At 41.6% G+C, this 21,866-nt stretch overlaps 1 protein-coding gene across 1 annotated transcript; it reads left to right on the top strand.

The window, feature by feature from the left end:
• The first annotated feature begins 11,430 nt into the window (after positions 1–11,430).
• LOC109157319 lies at positions 11,431–12,379 on the top strand. The gene is made up of 3 exons (XM_019305219.1): positions 11,431–11,961; positions 12,049–12,194; positions 12,343–12,379. Exons 1-3 carry the CDS (start codon positions 11,431–11,433, stop codon positions 12,377–12,379), a joined length of 714 nt encoding a protein of 237 aa, XP_019160764.1.
• Positions 12,380–21,866: the final 9,487 nt, after the last annotated feature.

Genomic DNA, 21,866 nt, shown 5'->3' with positions numbered 1-21,866 from the left:
GTTGCCATATGTTTTGTGGACTTATCGGACGACCCCGAGGGAAGCTACTTTGGAGACCCCGTTCGCCCTGGTTTACGGAGCCGAGGCCCGACTTCCGATTGAGGCCTGGATTCCGACCGATCGAGAGAGGACCTATAATGCGGAAGAAAACGAGCACGCGATGGCCGTGGACCTTGATGGGATCGACGAAAAAAGGGAGCTAGCCGCTCGACGCATAGCCGAGTATCAGAAGCGCGTCAAGAGTTCTAAAGATGTTCGGGTCAACACTCGTTATTTTCAAGTCGGAGACTACGTTCTACGACGAAGGGAGGCCAGCCAACCTCTAGAGGGCGGAAAGCTAGCTCAGAACTGGGAAGGGCCGTACATCATCAACGCTGTCATACGGCCGGGTACATACCGACTAGAGACAACGACTGGTCGGCTAATCGAGGGGACTTGGAATTCCGAGCACCTCGTTCTTTTTAGGCATTAGCCTATTTTTTGTATTTTTAGACGAAGTGGGGGCTTGACCTGCGAGTTAGTCCCGGTCGTCATTTCTATGTAAATTTATGGTTGTAAAGTTAATTCAACCGCCTGCGAGCGGGAAAGTTTAATGTATATGCGATCGATGATTGCCCGACCGTCTGTATGCGGCGGCCCGATCGGTTATTTTCTTTCACCTTCGTTACATGCAGATCAGTTCAGCATTCACCAACCGGGCGAAATCTATCGACCGGTCAAAACGCGCTCCACATTGGCGGACACCCAAGTCACGCCACTGATCGGGGAAGCCAGGAGCTCTCAGCATTATTCCCCGATCCGTCCAACTTCTGTCCACTATTGCACCCACTCGTGCCTCGAGCGCACAATAGTGGGGGGGCTGGGATAAGGAAGTATTCGCAGGCCCGTCGCTCGGTTACATCCCGACCGTAGAGGCTTGTTTCCAAAGGCCCGTCGCTCGGTTACATCCCGACCGTAGAGGCTTGTTTCCAAAGGCCCGTCGCTCGGTTACATCCCGACCGTAGAGGCTTGTTTCCAAAGGCCCGTCGCTCGGTTACATCCCGACCGTAGAGGCTTGTTTCCAAAAATTTTTCGACAAAGGCCCGGGGATCGGGTACACCCGATCGGTTGGCCAGATTTGACGTCGTAATATCAAACGCACGACCAGGCCATAAGGTCGTAAGGTCGGGCGTCGAGTGGGTCGAACCAGTGCAAGATCGGGCCACAAGGCCGCGAGGTCGAGCATTAAGGATCAGCACTTACGCGATTAAAGATAAAAGTGCGAAAAGAAAAACGAGCGACGCAAGATAGAACAAAAAATAAATTTCATTAACAAACAAAAAGTTGCCCGGTACAATTCGGGACCGGGCTCCCGATCAATGGTCCTTTACAAAAAAGAAGAAGAAGAAAGGAGCCTATTCTACTTCTTCATCTCCCGAGCTCCGGCAGCCGGTTCCTTTCCGCTCGGGATGGCCGCTGTTGATGCCCCGGCTTCAGACGCCTTGGCTTTTGGGGCGAAGGGAGAGGGACCGGGATCGGCTAGGTCCGGGGGCAATACTGAGAGGACCAGCTGAAGGTCTTCCCCGTCTAGAGCCTGCTCCAACCGGGAACGGACTCGTTCGAGCATCTTCCGCTTCCCGGCCGTAAAGCCCCAGCGACCGAACGAGACGATCAGCTCTTCCCCGATCTCTGTTCCCCGGGCTGCTGTAAGGAAGGCCGAGCCCGAGTCCTTGTCTTTGAAGGCTGCCCGCGCCAGCTCGCTCGGATTCTCGAGCTGAGCCTTCAGCTCTTTGGCCTCTCCAATCGCCCGACTGGCGACCTTCTCGGCGAGGACCCGCTCCTCGTCGCCCTTCTTCAGGGCCTTCTGGGTCTTATCCAGCTCGGCTTGGAGGTCCTTGATCTCCTTCAAGCGACGGACGGCCGTCTTCTTGTGGTGATCAGCTTCCTCGGCCAGCATGGCTTGACCTTGTAGGAGCTGGGCGGCCCGGGAAATCTGCAAAACAAGAAACGTTCGGTTAGCCCGATCGAAAACACTTGGGCAAAGAATATAAGTTGGGAAACTCACCTCGGCCAGATCGTGGCCGATCCGTTCAGCCACCTGGGTCGGGGTCATCTTCCCCAGGTCCACTCGGGCTGGCGCGGCGTTGCCGATCCGTGCCAGCACGGACGTCGACTCCCTCTCTCGCCCGACCGAAGGGCTCGGGCTGTGTTGCTCACGGCGGCGCTTCAGGCTGCCCACCTCGGTCGCGCCCTGGTCGGCGACCTTCTCCTTGCCCCGGGCGACCTCCACCCGGGTGACCAAGACGTCAGGCTGCTCGACGATGAAGCCCTCGCCCGTCGACACGGTCGAGGCACTCAGGGGTCGGGCAGTGGGAATCTCCTTTTCCCCGGCCGCTTTGGTCTTGGCCTTCTTCTTCCCGCCGAGGGAGATCTTCGTGGGCGGGGGAAGGGCGGTGTCTTCATCGCCGAATTCTGCCATGGCTGCAATAAAAAAGCAAAAGTTAGTTTGATCAAGAAATGAAGCTAGGTCGGGAGGAACGACTCGAGTTGAACCTTTCTTCTTTCGTTTCGACGGCTTCGCGACCGTCACGCCCATCGGCACGGGCAGATACTTCTCCGGCAGCTCGTATGTGGGGGGCGGGAGTTGAGCCGCCTCGAGACTTTCAGCCGTCCGGAAGATGGTGTATTCGTGCACCTCGCTCGAAATCCGGCTGACCGTGTCCCTCAGCATTTGCGTCTCGACCGGCACCACTTGCTTCCTGAAGTGGCTGCTCCAAGTGCGATCGACCGGGAGGATCCAGGGGTCGTATTTGATGGAGAATATTCGGTTCTTCCACCCCTTGTTGTTCCCGGGCAGGCCTTTGATGGAGCACATATCTGCTCGGGATTGCAGCATCAGGAACCCACCCCCGTAGCGGCCTGGGAGAACCTTGATTTGGTAGATGAAGTTGAACAACTCCATCGTGCACTCGGCCTCGTGCCGAGTGCATATCTGCGGGAAGCAGGCGAGGATCCGATGTGCGTTCGGACAGATCTGGGCCGGGACGACCCGGTAATAGGCCAAGAAGGCGTTCAGGAGGGGGGTGAAGGGAATGGCGATCGGGGCCATCAGGGAGTCGTAGTGCATCCCGATCCACTTGCCCCGATGCCTGTCAATCACGTTTCCCAGCTGTCGGCTCGTGTCGAATTCTACCCGACCCCGGAGTATTTCGGCAATCCGAGCCGCCTCGCCTTTGGTCAGCAGGCTCATCTCTTGCTCGACACTCTCGCTGTTCAAGAATTCGAGCTCGACGGCTGGTGTGGCCGGCCCGGCCGGATCTTCTTCGGTCTGCTCGGGGGTATTTTCCCGATCGCCCCCTCGAGGAGCAGCTTCCGGGTGGTCCCCAACCACCCGGGTAGGAGTTTCCCTAACGCCCTCAATCGGAGAGCCCCGCCCGCTTAGCGTGGTTCTCCCTTCCTCTTCTTCGCTGGAGCTCCCCGATCCGCTGGAGCTAGAGTTCGATGTCCCGGAGGAGCTTGATGCGCTGCTATGCTCGACAGCTCGATCGGGGGCTGGCGTTGCTCGGGGGCTGGCTTCGGGAGTGTAGGACATAATGTCCACTTCCTCGTCGCTGATACGCTCGACCTCCTCATCGTAATCCGCGATCGAGGCGTTTTGACTATCCGAGTCCGACATATTTTTACCTAAAGGTCGGTCGGAAGTTAGTGCAGGGTTCGGGGAGTTAGCTCGAAGTTAGTGCTATCCTACTTCTACGCTAAGTAAAGAGTAAACAAAGAGTAAAGAACTAAGAGCTTACCGAGTGAGGAAACTTTGCGAGAGAAAGCTTGAAGTTTGTTGCTCGATCGCCTTGCTGAGATGCTCTGCTCGGGATTCTTAGAGGATACCGACTGAAGCAAAAGAGTGAGGAAAGTTCAAATGAGGGCCTCAAGGGCCTATTTATAGGAGGGCATTTAGGCGGGAAATGGGCCAACTTGCCTGACACGACCCGCGCTGAATCCGAGGCGACGGATGGGATCGCCGAGGCCGGCAGAGGCCGACACGTGGCGTAGGAGGGAATGACAGCTGGCAGGTCGGCTTGGTGGCTGACGGTTGGGCTTCTTCATCCCGTCCCGTTTTTTCCCGACTGATCAAAAAGGCCCGGGCTGGGGGGCTCTTGGTAGGGAATATCCCGACCGACATAGCTTCACCACGACCGAAGAGCCTTTGTCTCTTTCTCCTTGTCTTTGCAGGTAACAGGTCGGGCTCCACAAGAAGAACCCGGTCGTGGACCGACCGGAGTTGCCCGAGCGACGTTGTCGACCACCGAGCGGTAGCTCTTCGGCGAAAGAGCTGACGAAGGACACGTGGCGGCTCTTTACATCGACAGGCAGGGCACCCGGGAGGATGACACGTGGTGGTTACGTGGAGGACATGCCGAACGGCTGGAATCCTGTCCCCGGCCTAGCGGCTATAAATACCCACAGTAGCTACAATGTAGGGGACTTTTGGACGATCGATAGGTTGTTGTTAGAGAATCCCGACCGCAGTCAGTCGGTACTCAGAGCAGCCAAGTAGATTGTACTTAGGGCCTTTACTGGGATCAATAAAGATTTCACTTGCTTTAATTGGTCTCGTGTTATTTTATATTGCTTACGTAGAATTAGCAGTATCACATATTCACAATTATTGAACTCTATATTCACAATTGGGTGTTGCTATTTGCATCACCCTTTGACTAAAATGGGGTATAAAGTACATTGAAAATATAAAAAGGTGATAATTTTTAATAAATACATAGATAGTGCAAATAGCATAATGGGTGTTCAAAATGCTATTTGCACCACGCACCTTAGTAAAATTGCATTTATTAGATTTAAGTAATAATTAATTAAGGAATAAGGGTCAAATAAGCCATCCAACTGCACACAATAATTCAATTAGGCCACTGAACCTAAAAAACCAACAATTGGGTCCATAAACTAACAAATTTCAAACAATTCTTCCAATTTGAAGGTTTCCAACAGGTCAACAGGTCATCCTTCCAAATTAATTATTTTTAAAAAATAAAATTTTAAAATTAATTATTTATATTTAAAAAATAAATAAATAAACAAAAAAAACAGGACTGTCTCCGGCCGGAGTCTGTTTTTTTTTTTTTAACAAAATTTAAAATTAATTATTTTTTAAAATTTACTTTAAAAAAAAAACAATTAACTTGAGAGGATGACCTGTTGACCTGTTGGAAACCTTGAAATTGGAAGAATTGTTTGAAATTGGTTAGTTTAGGGACCTAATTGTTGGTTTTTCAGGTTCAGTGGCCTAATTGCATTATCATGTGCATTTCGATGGCCTATTTGACCCTTATTCCATTAATTAATTCAAAATTTAATTCATTAAAACTATTAAAAAAAAAAACCATCTCCTTCCCCGGTGAGAAGGCAACCTAGGGGGTCGCCTTCTCACCGGAGAAGGCGACCCAGGTAGCCTTCTCCTGTGAGAAGGCAGTCCCTCGCCATCTCACCAGAGAAGGCGAAGCGTTTAACTTCTTTTCTTCTTCTTTTTTTTTTTTTAATAAAAGAATTAATAATTTGATTGTAAAATATATATATATATATATATATATATATATATATATATATATATATATATATATATATATATATATTAGAGCTGGCCAAACTCCGAGCCTGGGCCGGGCTCGGTTCGGTCCCGGGCTGGGCCTCGTTCAGCACAGCTCGGGACCGGCCCATAGTATATAGGGCCGGTCCCGTGCCGGGCCTGGGCCCGGGCTTCTTGTGGGCCGATTCCGGGCTAGGCCCACGATTTGTTATATTTTTTTAAATATATAATTTTTTTTTTATAAATTGATATTTTTTGTTTGAAATAAGATTTGAACTCTTGACATCATAATAATAAATTTAAATCCTTTCCAATTAAGCTACTACAACCTCTTGATACATTAATACTAATTAATAAATATATATACACCTTACACATTAATATATATATATATATATATATATATACACACACACACACACACACACACACACATTAATATTTTTAAATGACGTTAATATACACATACACATTAATATTTTTGTTAAAAATAATATTTTAATTATTAATCTCAAAATCTAAAATTAACATGATTTTCTACTAAATTAAAATTTGTAAATGACGTTAAGTACATTTAAACTTGTAGTCTTGTACTATTAAAACTTTATATAAGACTTAATATTATTTGATAACTTATAAATATTATAAAATGTAGTATAGTTTATAAAGTTCATTTGATTTTTACTTACTAAATTATGTTAGAGTGATAAATTAAAAATTTATAAAAGACTTTTAAATTGGGTTTGCTTTTAATTTATGGAGAATTGTTGTGAGTAGAAGTAAGAGAGTGTAGGATTAAGAATTTTTGTGTGATAAAAATAAATTGAGTAAGGGCATTTATAGGGATAAATTAGTTGTGTTTGCCGGGCCTAGGTCCGGGCCTGGGCCGGGCCCGTGCCTGGGCCAGTTAGGGGCCTGGGCCGTGCTCGGGCCTGGGCCATGGGCCGGTTCCGTGTTGGGCCTCGAATTTTTTTAAAAAGGACCTGAACCGCCCCTTTATAAGCCGGTTCCGGTTCGAGCTAAGCCGGCTCAAGCCCAGTGAGGCCCAGGCCCACCTTTTTTCGGGCCGATTCAGAGTTGGTTCGACCTTGAACCGGCCCGTGGCCACCTCTAATATATATATATATATATATATATATATATATATATATATATATATATATATATATAATAAATATTTGTCTTTGACCACATTAAATGATGGTAGTGCAAATAACACTTTTTAATTAATACCACCTATAAAGTGGTTTGACCTATTCAATAAAGGGGTGCAAATAGTAAAATAGGTGGTGTGAAGATAATTTCCCTTCACAATTACATAACTCTATGTTCATAGTTATAGAACTCTATATTCATAATTACTAAATTCTATGTTCATAATTATTGAACTCTATATTCACAATTCCAAAACTCTATGTTCATATACTCAACTCTATGTTCATAATTATAAAATTCTATGTTCATAATTTTTGAATTTCATATTCACAATTAATGAACTCTATATTCACAATTACAGAACTCTATGTTCATAATTATAAAACTCTATGTTCATAATTTTTGAACTTCATATTCACAATTATTGAACTCTATATTCACAATTACAAAACTCTATATTCATAATTACTCAACTCTATGTTCATAATTTTTGAATTTCATATTCACAATTATTGAACTCTATATTTACAATTACAGAACTCTATGTTCATAATTATAGAACTCTATATTCACAATTATGGCAGTTTTCGAATCGTGTCCACCTTGCAAGGTGGACATAGTTTCACTGCATAATTTGCCGTTTATTTCATTGTGGTCTTCTACTGATTAGGGTAAAAAATCAGGTTTCATCAAAAGTCCACAAAAATATTTTATATAATGTACATTCAGTAAAAAAAATAATGTACATTCAGTACAAAAATAATGTACTTTTAATATATTAAAAATGTACCTGATATTCATGGTCCACACAATAATTTGTCCACATCAGGAAACTAGGTCTTTTAAGTAATAATTTACAAACTAATCCAAGTCCCTAATTAATATAGGATAATCAACAGTTCTAAAGTAAGAGAAAAAAATGGTAGCAAATATTACAAACTTTTTAAAATTTAAAAGTGCACCACGCAAAATTACAAAATACATCTAATAATATGTAAAAGTTCAATAATCTCCCTAATTAATATAGGATAATCAACAATTCTAAAGTAAGAGAAAAAAATGGTAGCAAATATTACAAACTTTTTAAAATTTAAAAGTGCACCACGCAAAATTACAAAATACATCTAATAATATGTAAAAGTTCAATAATATTGATTGCATTTACATATCATTAAATATACTTTGTAATTTTGCATGGTACACTTTTTTTTTTTTTTTTTGAATGCTAACTTTCTCAACCTATTAAAGCACAAAGTGCTACGCCTCCACTAAGACTCGAATTCATAACTTCCCATATGAGAATCCAACCCGGGTGCCATCTGTGCACAAAGTGCTTGGCTACATGGTACACTTCTATATATAGTTGTAACCTCAAAATTAAAAGTAGACCTACAATCTATTCTTTCTAAATAATAGATGGGTATGCTTAATTATTATTCTCTCCGTCCTATTTTATGTGTCTAGTTCAATTAATAAAGTTATATTGAAACTATATTTAATTCAATTTTTCATAATGTTAAGTTTAATATTAGTATATATAATTTATATATTTATAAACTATATTAAAAGTACTAGTAAACATAAAAATTTTAAAAAATATGGAGTATTAAAAAATAAGCAAAGAAAAAATAGTTGATTTAGCCCATGAATAGCAAACAGAATAGGTAAAATGGAAGTTGCGTAGCCATGTGAACATTACATATACCTACATTGCATTCGTAATAAGTTTTTTTTTTTTTTTTTTTTTTTTTTTTTTTTTTTTTAAATAATCTTATTTTTTCTATCATACTTTTATCTTCTACGGAGTAATATTCATCTTTTAATATGGTAATAAAATTCATTTTATTCATTGACTACATTAAATTAAGGGTTCGTATAAAAACTCGAAAAATGACTTGAAAGTCATTTTTCAAATTTATTTGGCATAAAATGTCTTCCTAGTTTTTTAGTCGGAAGACATTTTCTGAATTCTTTATTTTTCATCTCTTTCCTCTCTTCTTTTTCAAAGTTAGTTTCTGGATTATTATTATTATTACCATCATCACAACCACCAAACTACCACAATCACCACCACACCAACACTGCAATACAACCACAACATCACCACCACCACAATACATCGCAACACAACCACCACCACACTACATTGCAACACAACCACCACCACCACCACCACTACAACACCACCACCACTACTACCACAAACACCACCACCACCACACCACCACCACTAACACCACCTCCATCACAAACACCACCACCACCACCACCACCACCGCCACCATAAACACCAACACCAACACTACCACAACCACTACTACCACAACACCACCACTAACATCATCTCCATCACCACCACCACTACCACCAACACCAACACCACCACAACACTATCACTCCACCACCACTACTACCACACCACACCACCACCACTACATATTATTGTTGTTGTTGTTGTTGTTGTTGTTATTATTATTATTATTATATGTTCATTTTCAAGAAAATGAATCAAACAGTCAAAATGCAATTTCTTAACTTTATACTAAACAAAAAAAATTAGTTTTTCATTTAGCCAAATGAGTCATTTTCTAAAAATCATTTTTCGGAAAACATTTTTCAGGTTTCCAAACGGACCCCTAAATGATTCTATTAAAAATGAATCTACTTATTAATCAAAAACGAAAAGAACCAATCATAAATTACCACGTAAAAAAGTGTATATAAGAAGGGAAATTTGGAGAGGAATGCACTTGTAACTATTTAAAAAGTTATCCCATAAGTGTTAAAAAAATCTTTATTTAATATTTTTTTCTTATTAAGTCTCAAAATATTAGTATTTGTTTTTTTGGCAACCCCAGTTTATTGACTTGGTAACTATAAGGCTATAAGTCTGATTCTGATTTACCACCTTGTGGTCCTTTGCCGTTTAGAGTCGTCACAAGGTGGAATTTACACAATATACACAATCGGGTAGTGACTGCGGATTTTCCTTGACACTCAAAAGAAAATATTATTTATTTTTTAAAAGCACATAAAATAATTATATTTTAATATTTTTGTATTATCATCTTAATAATCTTTATAAAAAAAAAAGTATTTTAATGTATATGAAGTAATACATATTTTTAAAATTATACGATCCTTTTTTGGGGAAAGGGGAGGAGTACATCCGAGATCATTAACTGATCCTCACGACATTCATTGTGCCTAAGAGGCCTAACTGTCTTCACGCAAAAGCTTTTGGATCTCCCTAGGAGGGTTTCTAGCCATCCTGGCGTTTCCTTATATTTGCAAGCATGTTTGGCGAGAGTATCCGCTATTATATTCTGCTCCCTTGCTATATGGCTTATTCAGATTTCCTATGCTCGATCTTTCACGGCTCTACACAGTTCCGCAAGGTTACCGGCAGGCACATCACACTCCTCCGTTCCATTTACCATCTTGATAACTATTATCGCATAGTCTGATTCAATAATAACCTTCCTTAAACCCATCTCCCAGGCCTTCTCCATGCCCAGATACAAGCTCCACAACTCCGCCTCCAGAGTTCCACACGTGCCAATCTTCTTCGAGAAAGCTCCTAGGAAGGTAGTGTTCTCATCTCTGACAATGTCTCCGCATGGCGCCTGGTTTCCTTTACCAGCACACCCATCGATGTTGATTTTAATCCACCCTGTGTCCGGTGGTTTCCAAGGTTGGCCTCGTCTGTTGTCCCTGCTTTGTCTACCTCCGGGGCCGGCACTCCTCTCTAGTGCTGCTTCAACCTCGTTGAATTGGCGATGGATCCATTCCACCTTCTTATCGACTATCTTCTCTACTCCATTAAAAACGAAGTTGTTCCTCCATTTCTAGATCCACCAAGCTGTGATTGCAAACCTGGTGCTCTTTTGTTTGCCCCTCTAACCACTTTGGTTCCCTGCCACATTAGTCTTAAGCCAAGTATTAAAATCCAATGAAAGAGATGTACTTGTACTGTCTAGCATGTTGGTGCGTCTCCATACTTCCGCAGCTGCCGGGCACTTCCTAATCGTGTGCTCCACGTCTTCTCTTTTGGCACCACAGAGGTTGCACCGTTCGTCTACTATGAACCCTCGCTTTCACCTCTCCGTGTTGCACATAATCCTATTAAAGATATGTGAGGTTGATATCTTCTGTTATTGTATTTAGTCCTATTCTAGCTCCTGTATAATAGTTATTAGACTAGTTGTTATAACTGTTAGCTATCTTTTCTCATTTGTACAGCTATTTATAGCTACCTATGGTTTCATCAATAAATCACTTGTTCATAATCTTATCATGGTATCCAGAGTCTAAAATCTCCTACGAAAGAAACTATCATTTTTTTTATTCCCCCTTGCTTCCTTCCTACTCAATGGCGTCCACCACCCAAGCTACTACTCCGGCCACCACTGAAGTCATCCAGCTTTATGCTACTACACACTTCCCTATCAAACTCACAGCTACGAATTTCCCAGTATGTCGCCGGCAAGTCCACACTACTGTTGTTGGGCTTGATCTCCTGGGATATGTTGACGGTTCCATCAAGGAACCAGCCAAGTTCACCGATTCCACGAACACCATCGCCAACCCGAGTCATTACGTTTGGTATCGCCAAGACCAAACTATTGTCAGTGCACTTCTAGGGAGCTGTACTGACACAATTCAGCTGGTCATCTCCTCGGCCACAACAGCCCGCGATGCATGGCAACATCTCATTGCCAGTTACGCTAGTGCCTCTCGAGTCTCGAGGATGCATCATTTCCCTCAAGGCAAAGCTCACCACAAACCCCAGAGGTTCTCGGTCCATTACGGCGTACCTCACTGACATGCGAGCTATCGCTGATGACCTTGCTCTTGCTCAGTGTCCAGTCACTGATGAAGATTTGGTCGTGTATGTGTTGACGCAGCTTGGAGAGGAGTACAACTCCATTATCTCTGCAGTCCGCGTTCGTGAAACGCCCATCTCGTGGGGTGAGCTGGTGGATATTCTAACTGACCATGAACGCCAGCTGAAGGTTGCTGATGATACACGCCAATCACTGTTGGCAACAGCTAATGCCACTCAGCGGACCTCGTCTTCTTGGAATAACCAGCAATCCAACTATGGTCGGAAATATCACAACGATACTGCTAATTCCAGCACCAACCGTACGTCTTGGCAACAATGGGGTACTCATCGCCCTACGGTTATATGCAAATTTTGTAACTTTGCAGGTCATGAAACAAAGGTATGTCGCAAGCTGGCTAGGTTCCTAAGGGAACACAATGTTATCACCACCTAGACTTCTACATCGCCTACAGCCCATTCTGCGCAGGCATCTCCACCCTGGTTGTTTGACAGTGGAGCATCGCATCACGCCACCCCTAGTATTAAGTCGTTGCAGACATTCTCCGAGTATAGTGGTCCTGATGAAGTGCGCCTGGGTGACGGCAATCCCCTACAAATATCTCATATTAGTAGGTCTGTAATCCCTACTTCATCTTCTGTTCTTACCTTAGAAAATGTCTTGCGTGTTCCTCAGTTGCACACTAACTTAGTGTCTATATCCCAACTATGCAAGATTAATCGTGTGTCTGTTGAATTTTTTTATTCCCACTTTATTGTCAAGGATCTTCGAACGGGGATTTCTCTACTATGGGGAGTGAACAATGATGGTGTTTACTATGGTCCGGTTGCTTCTCACCCATCAGTACACACTACACAAATGTCGCGTTTGTCTCAGTGGCACCAACAGCTTGGCCATATATCTAATAAGGTGTTGCAACTTGTGTTACACCGCTGTAATGTTCTAGTTTCTATGTCGTCTCTGCGACAATTTTATTGTTCGTCCTGCAATATGCATAAAATTCATAAACAACCCTTCGCAAAAATTACTCTAGTTAGTACTAAACCGCTACAACTAATCTATACTAATGTGTGGGGGCCAACTGAAAAATCTATTGACGAATTCCACTATTATGTAATCTTTAACGATCATTTTTTAAAACACATTTGGTTATACCCTATGAAGCGTAAGTCAGATGTGCTTTCCATTTTTACTCAGTTCAAAAGATTAGTGGAAAATTTTTTTGGCCTTTCGATTATTTCCGTTTACTCAGATAATGGGGGAGAGTTTATAAAACTTGTACCGTTTCTAAATGATCATGGTATTTCTCATTTTTCCACCCCCACCACATACTCCTGAGCATAATGGTGTTGCAGAGCGCCAACACAGCCATGTCGTCGAAATTGGTTTGTCTCTTCTTCAAACTGCGTCCCTGTCGTCCTCGTACTGGACCTTTTCTTTTCAGATAGCTGCCTATCTTATTAACCGGCTTCCAACACCGGTCTTAGGTAATCAATCTCCAGTTTATGTTTTGTTCCATCAGTTGCCTAACTATGATAAGTTGCAGCCCTTTGGCTGCCTGTGTTTTTCGTGGTTACCCCCCTACAACACTAACAAAATTCAACCAAAGTCACGCCCGTGTGTCTTTCTCGGCTACTCGAGCACTCAGTCTGGTTATAAATGTCTGGATCCTGGTTCCAACCGTATTTATGTATCTAGGCATGTCAGATTTGTGCCCCATGTGTTTCCTTATAACAATTTGCAAAACTCGTCTAACAGCTTACCTTCTGATTCCCATGGTTTAGAATCACGCAATATTTTGTACATGTCGTCTCCTTTGTCTACACAGGTAGAGATCATGGGTGTTCCAACACCAGTTCCAACACCAATTCCAACTCCAGTTCCAACACCCGTTCCAACTCCAGTTCCAACACCTGTTCCAACACTAGTTCCAACTCCAGTTCCAACTCCAATTCCAACACCAGTTCCTACTTCAATTCCAACTCTAGTTCCAACACCAGTTCCAACTTCGTCACCGTCAGCTGCGTCCAATTCGTCGTCTCTCACCATTCCAAAAAATGGCCAACATGCAGCTCAATCCGTGTCTAACTCACAGCCTGTCTCCACCTCCGACACATCTCAACTGTTGAGAAATGTTCGCGGTTCTACCCGGGAGCGTCGACGTGTCGTCCTAATCCTAGGTATTCCGATTATGTCATTAACCAAGTCACGTCACATCCCTTGCCTCCCACTTTAGAACCTACTACCGTCGCCCAGGCTCTTAAAGATACTCGGTGGAGGAAAGCGATAGATGAGGACTTCGAAGCGCTCCAGCGTAACAAAACGTGGCAATTGGTTCCCCGCGGAGCAACTGTCCCAATTGGCTGCAAGTGGGTTTATCGTGTCAAGCGCAAGCCGGATGGGTCGGTTGACAGGTACAAGGCGCGGTTGGTTACCAAAGGATTCCTCCAGACTGCTAGTTGCGATTATTTTGAGACGTATAGCCCGGTTATGAAACCGGTGACCATTCATGTGGTTTTGACGGTTGCCTTGAGTAACCGCTAGACGTTGCGCCAATTAGATATCAAAAATGCGTTTCTTCATGGGACATTGCATGAAGAGGTGTTCATGGACCAGCCACAGGGGTTTGTGGATCCCTCGTTTCCATCCCATGTTTGCAAGCTGACTAAAGCTCTATACGGCCTTAAGCAGGCACCGAGGGCTTGGTACTTGGAGCTATTGCAGTTCTTGTTACGGTGTGGCTTTGTGAAGTCACAAGCGGATGCTTCTTTATTTGTTTATTCCGCTAATAATGTCATTGTTTATTTCCTGGTGTATGTGGATGATATTATCTTAACAGGTAATGATGTCGCCTGGCTTAATCTCTTTGTTGACACTCTGTCAGCTCGTTTTGCTCTCAAAGACCTTAGTTCTTACATCATCTTTTGGGTATTGAAGTCGTTTCATCGTCAACTGGACTGTTTCTGACTCAAAGTCAGTACATCACTGATATTCCAGTTCGGTTTAAGATGGATGGTGCAAAGGCTGTTTCAACACCGCTGGCTACCTCGGACAAGTTGCTACCTGCACCGTTTGGTTCTACACCGGTTGATGTCACTCAGTTTCGGCGTCTCCTCGGCTTGTTGCAGTACCTTGTCATCACTAGGCCAGATGTATCCTATGCGATCAATCGTCTTTCGCAGTTCATGCACTCACCTACAGAGCTGCACTGGCAGGCTGCTAAACGGTTGTTGCACTATTTGAAGGGCACAAAAGTCTGTCATGGCTTGTTTCTTCGGGCTGGGCAACCACTTTCGCTGACTGTGTATACGGATGCTGATTGGGGAGGTTGCACTACTGATGGCCGCTCCACCACTACATACTTAGTGTATCTTGGCTCCAATCTCATATCTTGGAAGTCCGCTCGCCAGAAGTCCGTGTCGCGCTCGTCCACAGAGTCTGAGTACAGAGCCTCGGCAAATGCAAGGAATTTGCTATGTGAGCTTCGATTGCAGCTGGTGAGACCTCCTCTTTTTTTTTTTTTTTTTTTTTTTTTTTTTCTGCGATAATCTTAGCGCAACCTATGTGTGCACGAACTCGGTGTTCCATTCGCGTATGAAGCATCTGGCCCTTGATTTTTACTTCTTTATTCGTGACTTGGTTGCTAATGGTTCACTAGTTGTTTGGCAAATCCTTTCCAAAGATCAGCTAGTTGACTCCCTTACCAAACCCTTGGGCCCGTCCTTGTTTCTTCAGTTTCGTTCCAAGATTGGAGTCTCCGACGGATCCTCAATCTTGCAGGGGCGTGTTAAAGATATGTGTGGCTGATATCTTCTGTTATTGTATTTAGCCTTAGTCTAGCTCCTATATAATAGTTATTAGACTAGTTGTTATAACTGTTAGCTATCTTTTCTCATTTGTACAGCTATAAATAGCTGCCTATGGTTTCATCAATAAATCACTTGTTCATAATCTTATCAAATCCTTCCATGTTTGACTAGCCAGATGAAAGAACGAATTTAGTTAGGGGTTCACAGATTCTTGATTTCGCCCCATTCTGCATTATCCAGCCCATTGCCTTCGGGTAGAGTTAGGTCGTACGCTGATTTTGTCGAGAAAGAATTATCCTCCATTAGACCCCAGCCGATGGCGCCCTCCTTTATGTCTCCGTATAAAATGACTCATGTTTCCACCTTGGTCCTTATTTCAGGATGGATACCCATGTCGATGCGGTCCCAATTCGACTTGCCTCTCCTATCCCAAACATTGGCAACTCGCATGTCCTCGACATTTTTGTTGAGGGGTCCTATTAGCCAGTTTCGGAGAGGTTCGTTCCCAATCCACCGATCCTTCCAAAACAAAGTGTTTCTCCCATTTTCACCACATTCATGGCACCTTTTTTCTAGCAGGGGTGCCGCGACACAAATTCCTTTCCATACATTGGAATCACTTCTTATCCTCCTCATGTTTGCAATGTTGCTTTTAGTCTTCATGTCTTTACTAGTTAAAACCCTCGCCCAGGTGCTGTTATTTTCCTTCATGGCTCGCCACCCTAATTTGGCAATAGGGACAAGTTTAGATTGCGCATGGATTTTATCCCAAGGCCTCCTCTATCTTTTAGTGTCGTCGCCTCCCCAAAGAAAAGTATGGGTAGTCTTGTCGATTGAGTCACATACCCCTTTAGGAAAGAGCATGGTTTGCATAGCATATGACAGGATTGCATTAAGGACCGACTGAGTAAGGATCTGTCTGCCGGCCAAGCTTAAAGAGCGCGTCATCCATCCTTCCAATTTTCCTTGAACCCGGTTCATGATGTTTTTGCAATGGAATTATATGGTCTTTATATGAGTGAAAAATTATTATTTTTTTAATGTTTTATATATTTGTTGCATTTTATGATACATGGCAGTACCTCTCTCTAAAAATGAAAAAGTAACAATCTGTTGGTTATCTCAGTTAGCATAGGAAAGAAGGAATAAAAAATACCTCTTCTTCTTCATTGGATTAGTATTTGATGCACCGCCAGTGTATAGATGCTATACACCAGTAGTGAAGGAGAAAAAGTCACCCTACATCATTAGAAAATGGTAATATTGATTGGGTCCTTTCTTGCAAAATATTTATTACTTTCTAAATTATTGTGTTTTATTAGGAAACTCTTTATTTTTAATTAACAAAATCTATCTAATTTCCAAAACATATTTATTACTTATTATCTATCTATTTTTCAAAACATATTTATTACTCCACACAACAATATCCAATAATGTAAAAATATCAAATTTAGAAACTACAAAACAAATTGTAATATTAAAAAAATACATAAGATGATGAAACATAAAATGAGCCACATTTCTAATGTCTTAATTGTTCTCAACAAAAATGAGTTTTATTCATTTGTCTCAATTAGTAATTATTGTTGGTCTGCAATTGAATTATACAATAAGATGCAAAACCTCATAAATCAAGTTACAAACTTAACTTAACCTTTTTCACTTTATATCCAAAAGTATAACCTTTTAGAGTTTACAATTTAAAAAAAAAAAAAAACAAAAAAACAAAACAAAAACAAAACAAAACAAAATGAAAAAACAAAAAACAAAAAACAAACTTACTATAGAATTTCAATAATAAAAAATAATTTACCGAAGTGAATTCTTTACTAATGGAAAATTGATGAAAATGTTTACAGAGAAAGAAGATTGACAGATTGGGTAATTATGACATAGAAAGTTTGAGTTTTGATAAATACATATTATTTGATCCTTGACTATAGGTATAGAGTAACCTTAAATCTCCAGGCCAGTTGTCTCACCTATTAGAGGTGCTACAATTTAGTGAGGGAATTAACCACTGTGTTCCGCAGTAGAAACCCTGGGTACACCCAAAAAAAATTATTAGAAGATGTTGCAATTGTTTATAATAGTGACTAAAGTTGTAATTAAATTTAAGAGTTTAGAGGTTAAATTCATTTAGGGGTTTAGATTGATATAAGAAATTAGATAGTTTTTGTTAATTAAAAATAAAGAATTTTTTAATTATAAATATAATAATTTAGAAAGTAATATATTTTACAAATATAATAATTTAGAAAGTTATTATATATTGAATAAAATAGATATAAAGTAACAATGTGCCATGTGTTATAAATAATATACTTATTGTGGACATTATTATCCATGTTGTAACAGTCATATTGTAATTGATGTACTTATTCATATTTAGTACATATTTATGCTTATCTTTTATATATATATATATATATATATATATATATATATATATATATATATATATATATATATATATATATTGCCATAAGAATGAATAAGATATGGGCATTCTCTCTCCATTCCCTGGTCTCCCTTCTTCTCCGATTCTTGTCTTCTTTTTACTTTAACACGTTATCAGCACTTTGCTCTACATCATGGTGAACCAGAGACAAGGGAGATATTCTGGGGAACGTGATCTAAATCGCGTTTGAGACATCATGTCTAACTTGCGCAATCAGAGTTGGTGAACCCCAACGTTTTCCTATTTCGCTTCTGCGCACGATTGACCTCCGACTGCTGGTATGGAGGATCAGACATCACGGACTTATTTCTGTTTGCTTCGGCCGGCGAAAGGGGAGAATTTTGGCATTTTTGTCTTTTGGCCGTTTTTTACCAAAATTTTCGGTGCCGGCAATCTCCATTTCGACGATCTGATCAGATCACCTTTCTCGCCTCATTGAGGCGATCATGGAGGATGGACGAGATGGCACGACGGTTCTATGCAGTCCGTTCAGACGATCGACACCCCCCTAGATCGATCGCATGCCTCGACGGTTTTTTTTCGAAAAAAATCGCAGACGTGACGTCGGCCTTTGGGATCGTCGATCATCGCTGATCAAAAAGTTGATTCAACCTTCACATATATCTGCCTCCTGATTGCTCATCCGTTCAAAGTTGCAACAGATATGTAGGTGGTGCCTTGTGATCGCAAACAACAATACGGAGATCAACACTCATCCCCAAAACTCTAGCAGCCAGTCGTGAGAGACCTGGAGCTGGGCGATGACCGTCCACGACCTTCCAGAACCTTAGTCCGGCCGCAGCATCATGATCTCCATCGTCAAACTGGTGATCGTCGGTCATCTGTGAAGTCTCGCATTCCGACCCAGTTTTGTCGTTGGAGGCTTTACCAGCGACTGATGCTATAACAAATCAAGAGGTTGAGAAATAATAGGACCAAATAATCCAAGGTATGCAGCTAGCAGTCTGAGATGCATTGCGTTTGCCCGTACACAGGTTCCACCTTCTCAACTCATAAGGCTATCCAGTTCTCCTAACTTGAGTACTTAATATGATATTTATCCCTATGATCTTTGCTCCTGTCATATATTTGACTATTTTTTTTGCCCCATAGTTTCTGTCTTGCATGATCATAGCAAGTACCATAATATTGAACTTAAGTATTACCACTGGTTGCCATATGCTATATTTCAATTTATTGTTAGATTAAAAGGTTCTGTTTGTTTGAAACTGGTTTTCTTCAATGAGAAAACGTAAGGTGGTATATAGTTGGGACTTGAACATGAGGCTTTATGTTATCTCAAAAATTTCTTGGGAAAGATGCCTATCTTCATAACTGTAGCCAATGCTAAGAATGGAATAAGCATTCTGAATGAGGATTCCATAATTGTGGCTCTTTATATACGATTCGAATTATATCATATCATTATTGAGTCCATGAGCCACAAGTGTGTTGTCTCTTTATGGAGTCTTATGAATACTCATAATGGATTGGAGATAGCTTCTGGGATCAGGGTCATGTTTAACTCTCATAAATGCCTGTTAGTTTGCATACTGTTGGCTCTCTTTTTAACTCTATGCATGCATGTCTCTATGTGTGTCTCTATATGCACAAATCTATCTATAAGAGATATACTTCAATAAATATATTGTGCTATATGCATAACTCTTGTAATTTTGTCTGGAAATAGCACAAAATGACAAAACTTCCTTGTCAACTTGGGTCACACATGTCCCTAATATTACACAAGTTGGCGATATTAGTCCAGTTGCTAGTGGCTAAGATGATTAGGGAATTGAAATGCATATATAATCTTAAGCCTTGAATCTTGAATATCTCAAATGTGAGTATTTGAACACAATAAAAGTGTTGGAGATAATGAACCACAATCGATTTAATATCCATTAAAATAATATTTATATATATACACACGAAATATATATAAAATATTATTGGATATATATATCCGAAATATATATATACACACAAATATATATAAAACGGATCCAAAGGTTATATATACGTATATATCTACGAGAAAGATATAACAATATATATCAACCAAAAGGAACTTATAATCCTCAGATTATAACTCCAAATCAACAAGAAAGAACGGAGTTTTGCTTAGAGCATAATCCTAAAACAAGAAAGAAGGAAAAGAAGAAGGAAATGTACGAGTTAGGCAAGGTGCCTGTCTTTCCTTAAAACCTTATTTGCCACCTCCCAAAAGTGCTAGGAGCGTTGTGGCCTAGGTTTCCCAGGATAAAACGTACAACGGTTCGACGTTTGAGCACCCAAACGAACGAACCCGGCGAACAAGAGCACGGGCAAAACACAGCTTCAAGAATGGAGTAGGAGCAGAATTTTTGAGAAGAAAAAGTGCTTATCTTTGTGTGTTGTGTACTCTCGTGTTCTTCCCTCACTAGTTGTCTCTCACTATGCAGGTGAAAAGCCTCTACTCCCACTACACTCTTATATAGGAGGTTGGTACTTAATAGCATTATTATGACACATTAACCAACATAAATTCAATTTAAAAATTGAATTATAACATTTGAAACGGTCGTACTTATTATCGAAATAATATCAACGGTCATGAACTTAATATCCGATTAATTCGTACCGACCATAACGTCCCGTTTCAAATATCTGAGTGACCGAGAAGTCCGTACAAACCCGAAAGGTTAACGAATTGGGACCGAAAAGCACACCCGAATGGTCCGCAAAGTACCGAAACGGTGTAGCACGAATCAATGCACATAGCATTGACTCGTGCAGCATGAAAGATAGCTCACACGAAAGGAGCTTAATTCACTAATTAAACTTGCTTAATTACATGTAGCATCTTTCGTCCATGCATAACATTCGTCCATGCAAACTTTCGTCCCAATTCCTATTTCACTATTTTAAGCTTTCCAAAGCTTAATCACAAGCTTGACAACTCATGTTGTCACACTAATTAAGCTTAATTTTAAGCTTTAAGCTTTCTAAGCTTAATTTGACTTCTCTCAAATAGGTTCACTTTGAGAATCAATTTCTCATTCACCTATTACCCATTTTGAGCGTACATTATATCAAATTCTTCGTCTCACTACGAAGAACCCGAATCCACCTTGACCCGACCCAAATCGGAAGTGGATCCCACATATATTTGTACCACAAAATAATCACTCAAAATATCATTTTAATGCTATTTTTTCCAACAATCCCCCACATGAATGAAAAATGATTTTCAGGGTATTTTGAAATCGGAAACAACTGTGTTTAACGGTCGATCCCTGCATAGGATAGGTAGGGATCACTATACCCTTTGAACCTTCCCTTGTGAAGACATGTTTACTCTACTGGCTGTACGGTAGAACGCGATGTCTTTGAACCGACTGCCGTTTGTGTAGACGATGACATATCTCACACAGGAACCTCCCAACCATGCTCTGTTCTCATGAGTGTGCCCATTTTGGTCGTGGGTCACCATCCTGGTTCTGCAAGAGTTTGTGAAGAATTGTGCCCATCAATTCTCCTTTGAAGCGACCCTCACTTCTCTCTCACATAGGTGATTCTTTTCTGAGTATCCCGCATACTCACACATGTCAACCGACATTCGAATCATTAAAGCATCAACATGCTAATCTTGCGCGGGAGTCATTGTTTCTAACGAGGAGTGGTAGGGAGTCCGAGACCCCCACAGTGACGCGCTCCGTTCCATAATTTAGTTGTCCCATTGAACCTAGGTACCAGCTAGGTTGGGTGTCCACTATAGAACTTTTAGTCCAAGGGCTTTAGACCCATTCCTCATTCCAATTTCTTAACAACCATTTGCTTACCCTCGGGTTAGCGAGTTAGCGGCCGCTACGTTATCTTTTGACATCACGTAGTCAATAGAGATAACCCCTGTTGTGAGAAATTGTTTAATGGTATTATGTCAACGACTTATAAGTCTAGACTTACCATTCCACACCTAACTCTGTACTTAACCAATTTTGGCTTGACTATCGCAACGCACACAAATTGGA

This window comes from Ipomoea nil, unplaced genomic scaffold (assembly GCF_001879475.1).
Source record: "Ipomoea nil cultivar Tokyo-kokei standard unplaced genomic scaffold, Asagao_1.1 scaffold2779, whole genome shotgun sequence".
NCBI lineage: Eukaryota > Viridiplantae > Streptophyta > Magnoliopsida > Solanales > Convolvulaceae > Ipomoea > Ipomoea nil.
This window is presented reverse-complemented; position numbering and strand designations above follow the sequence as displayed.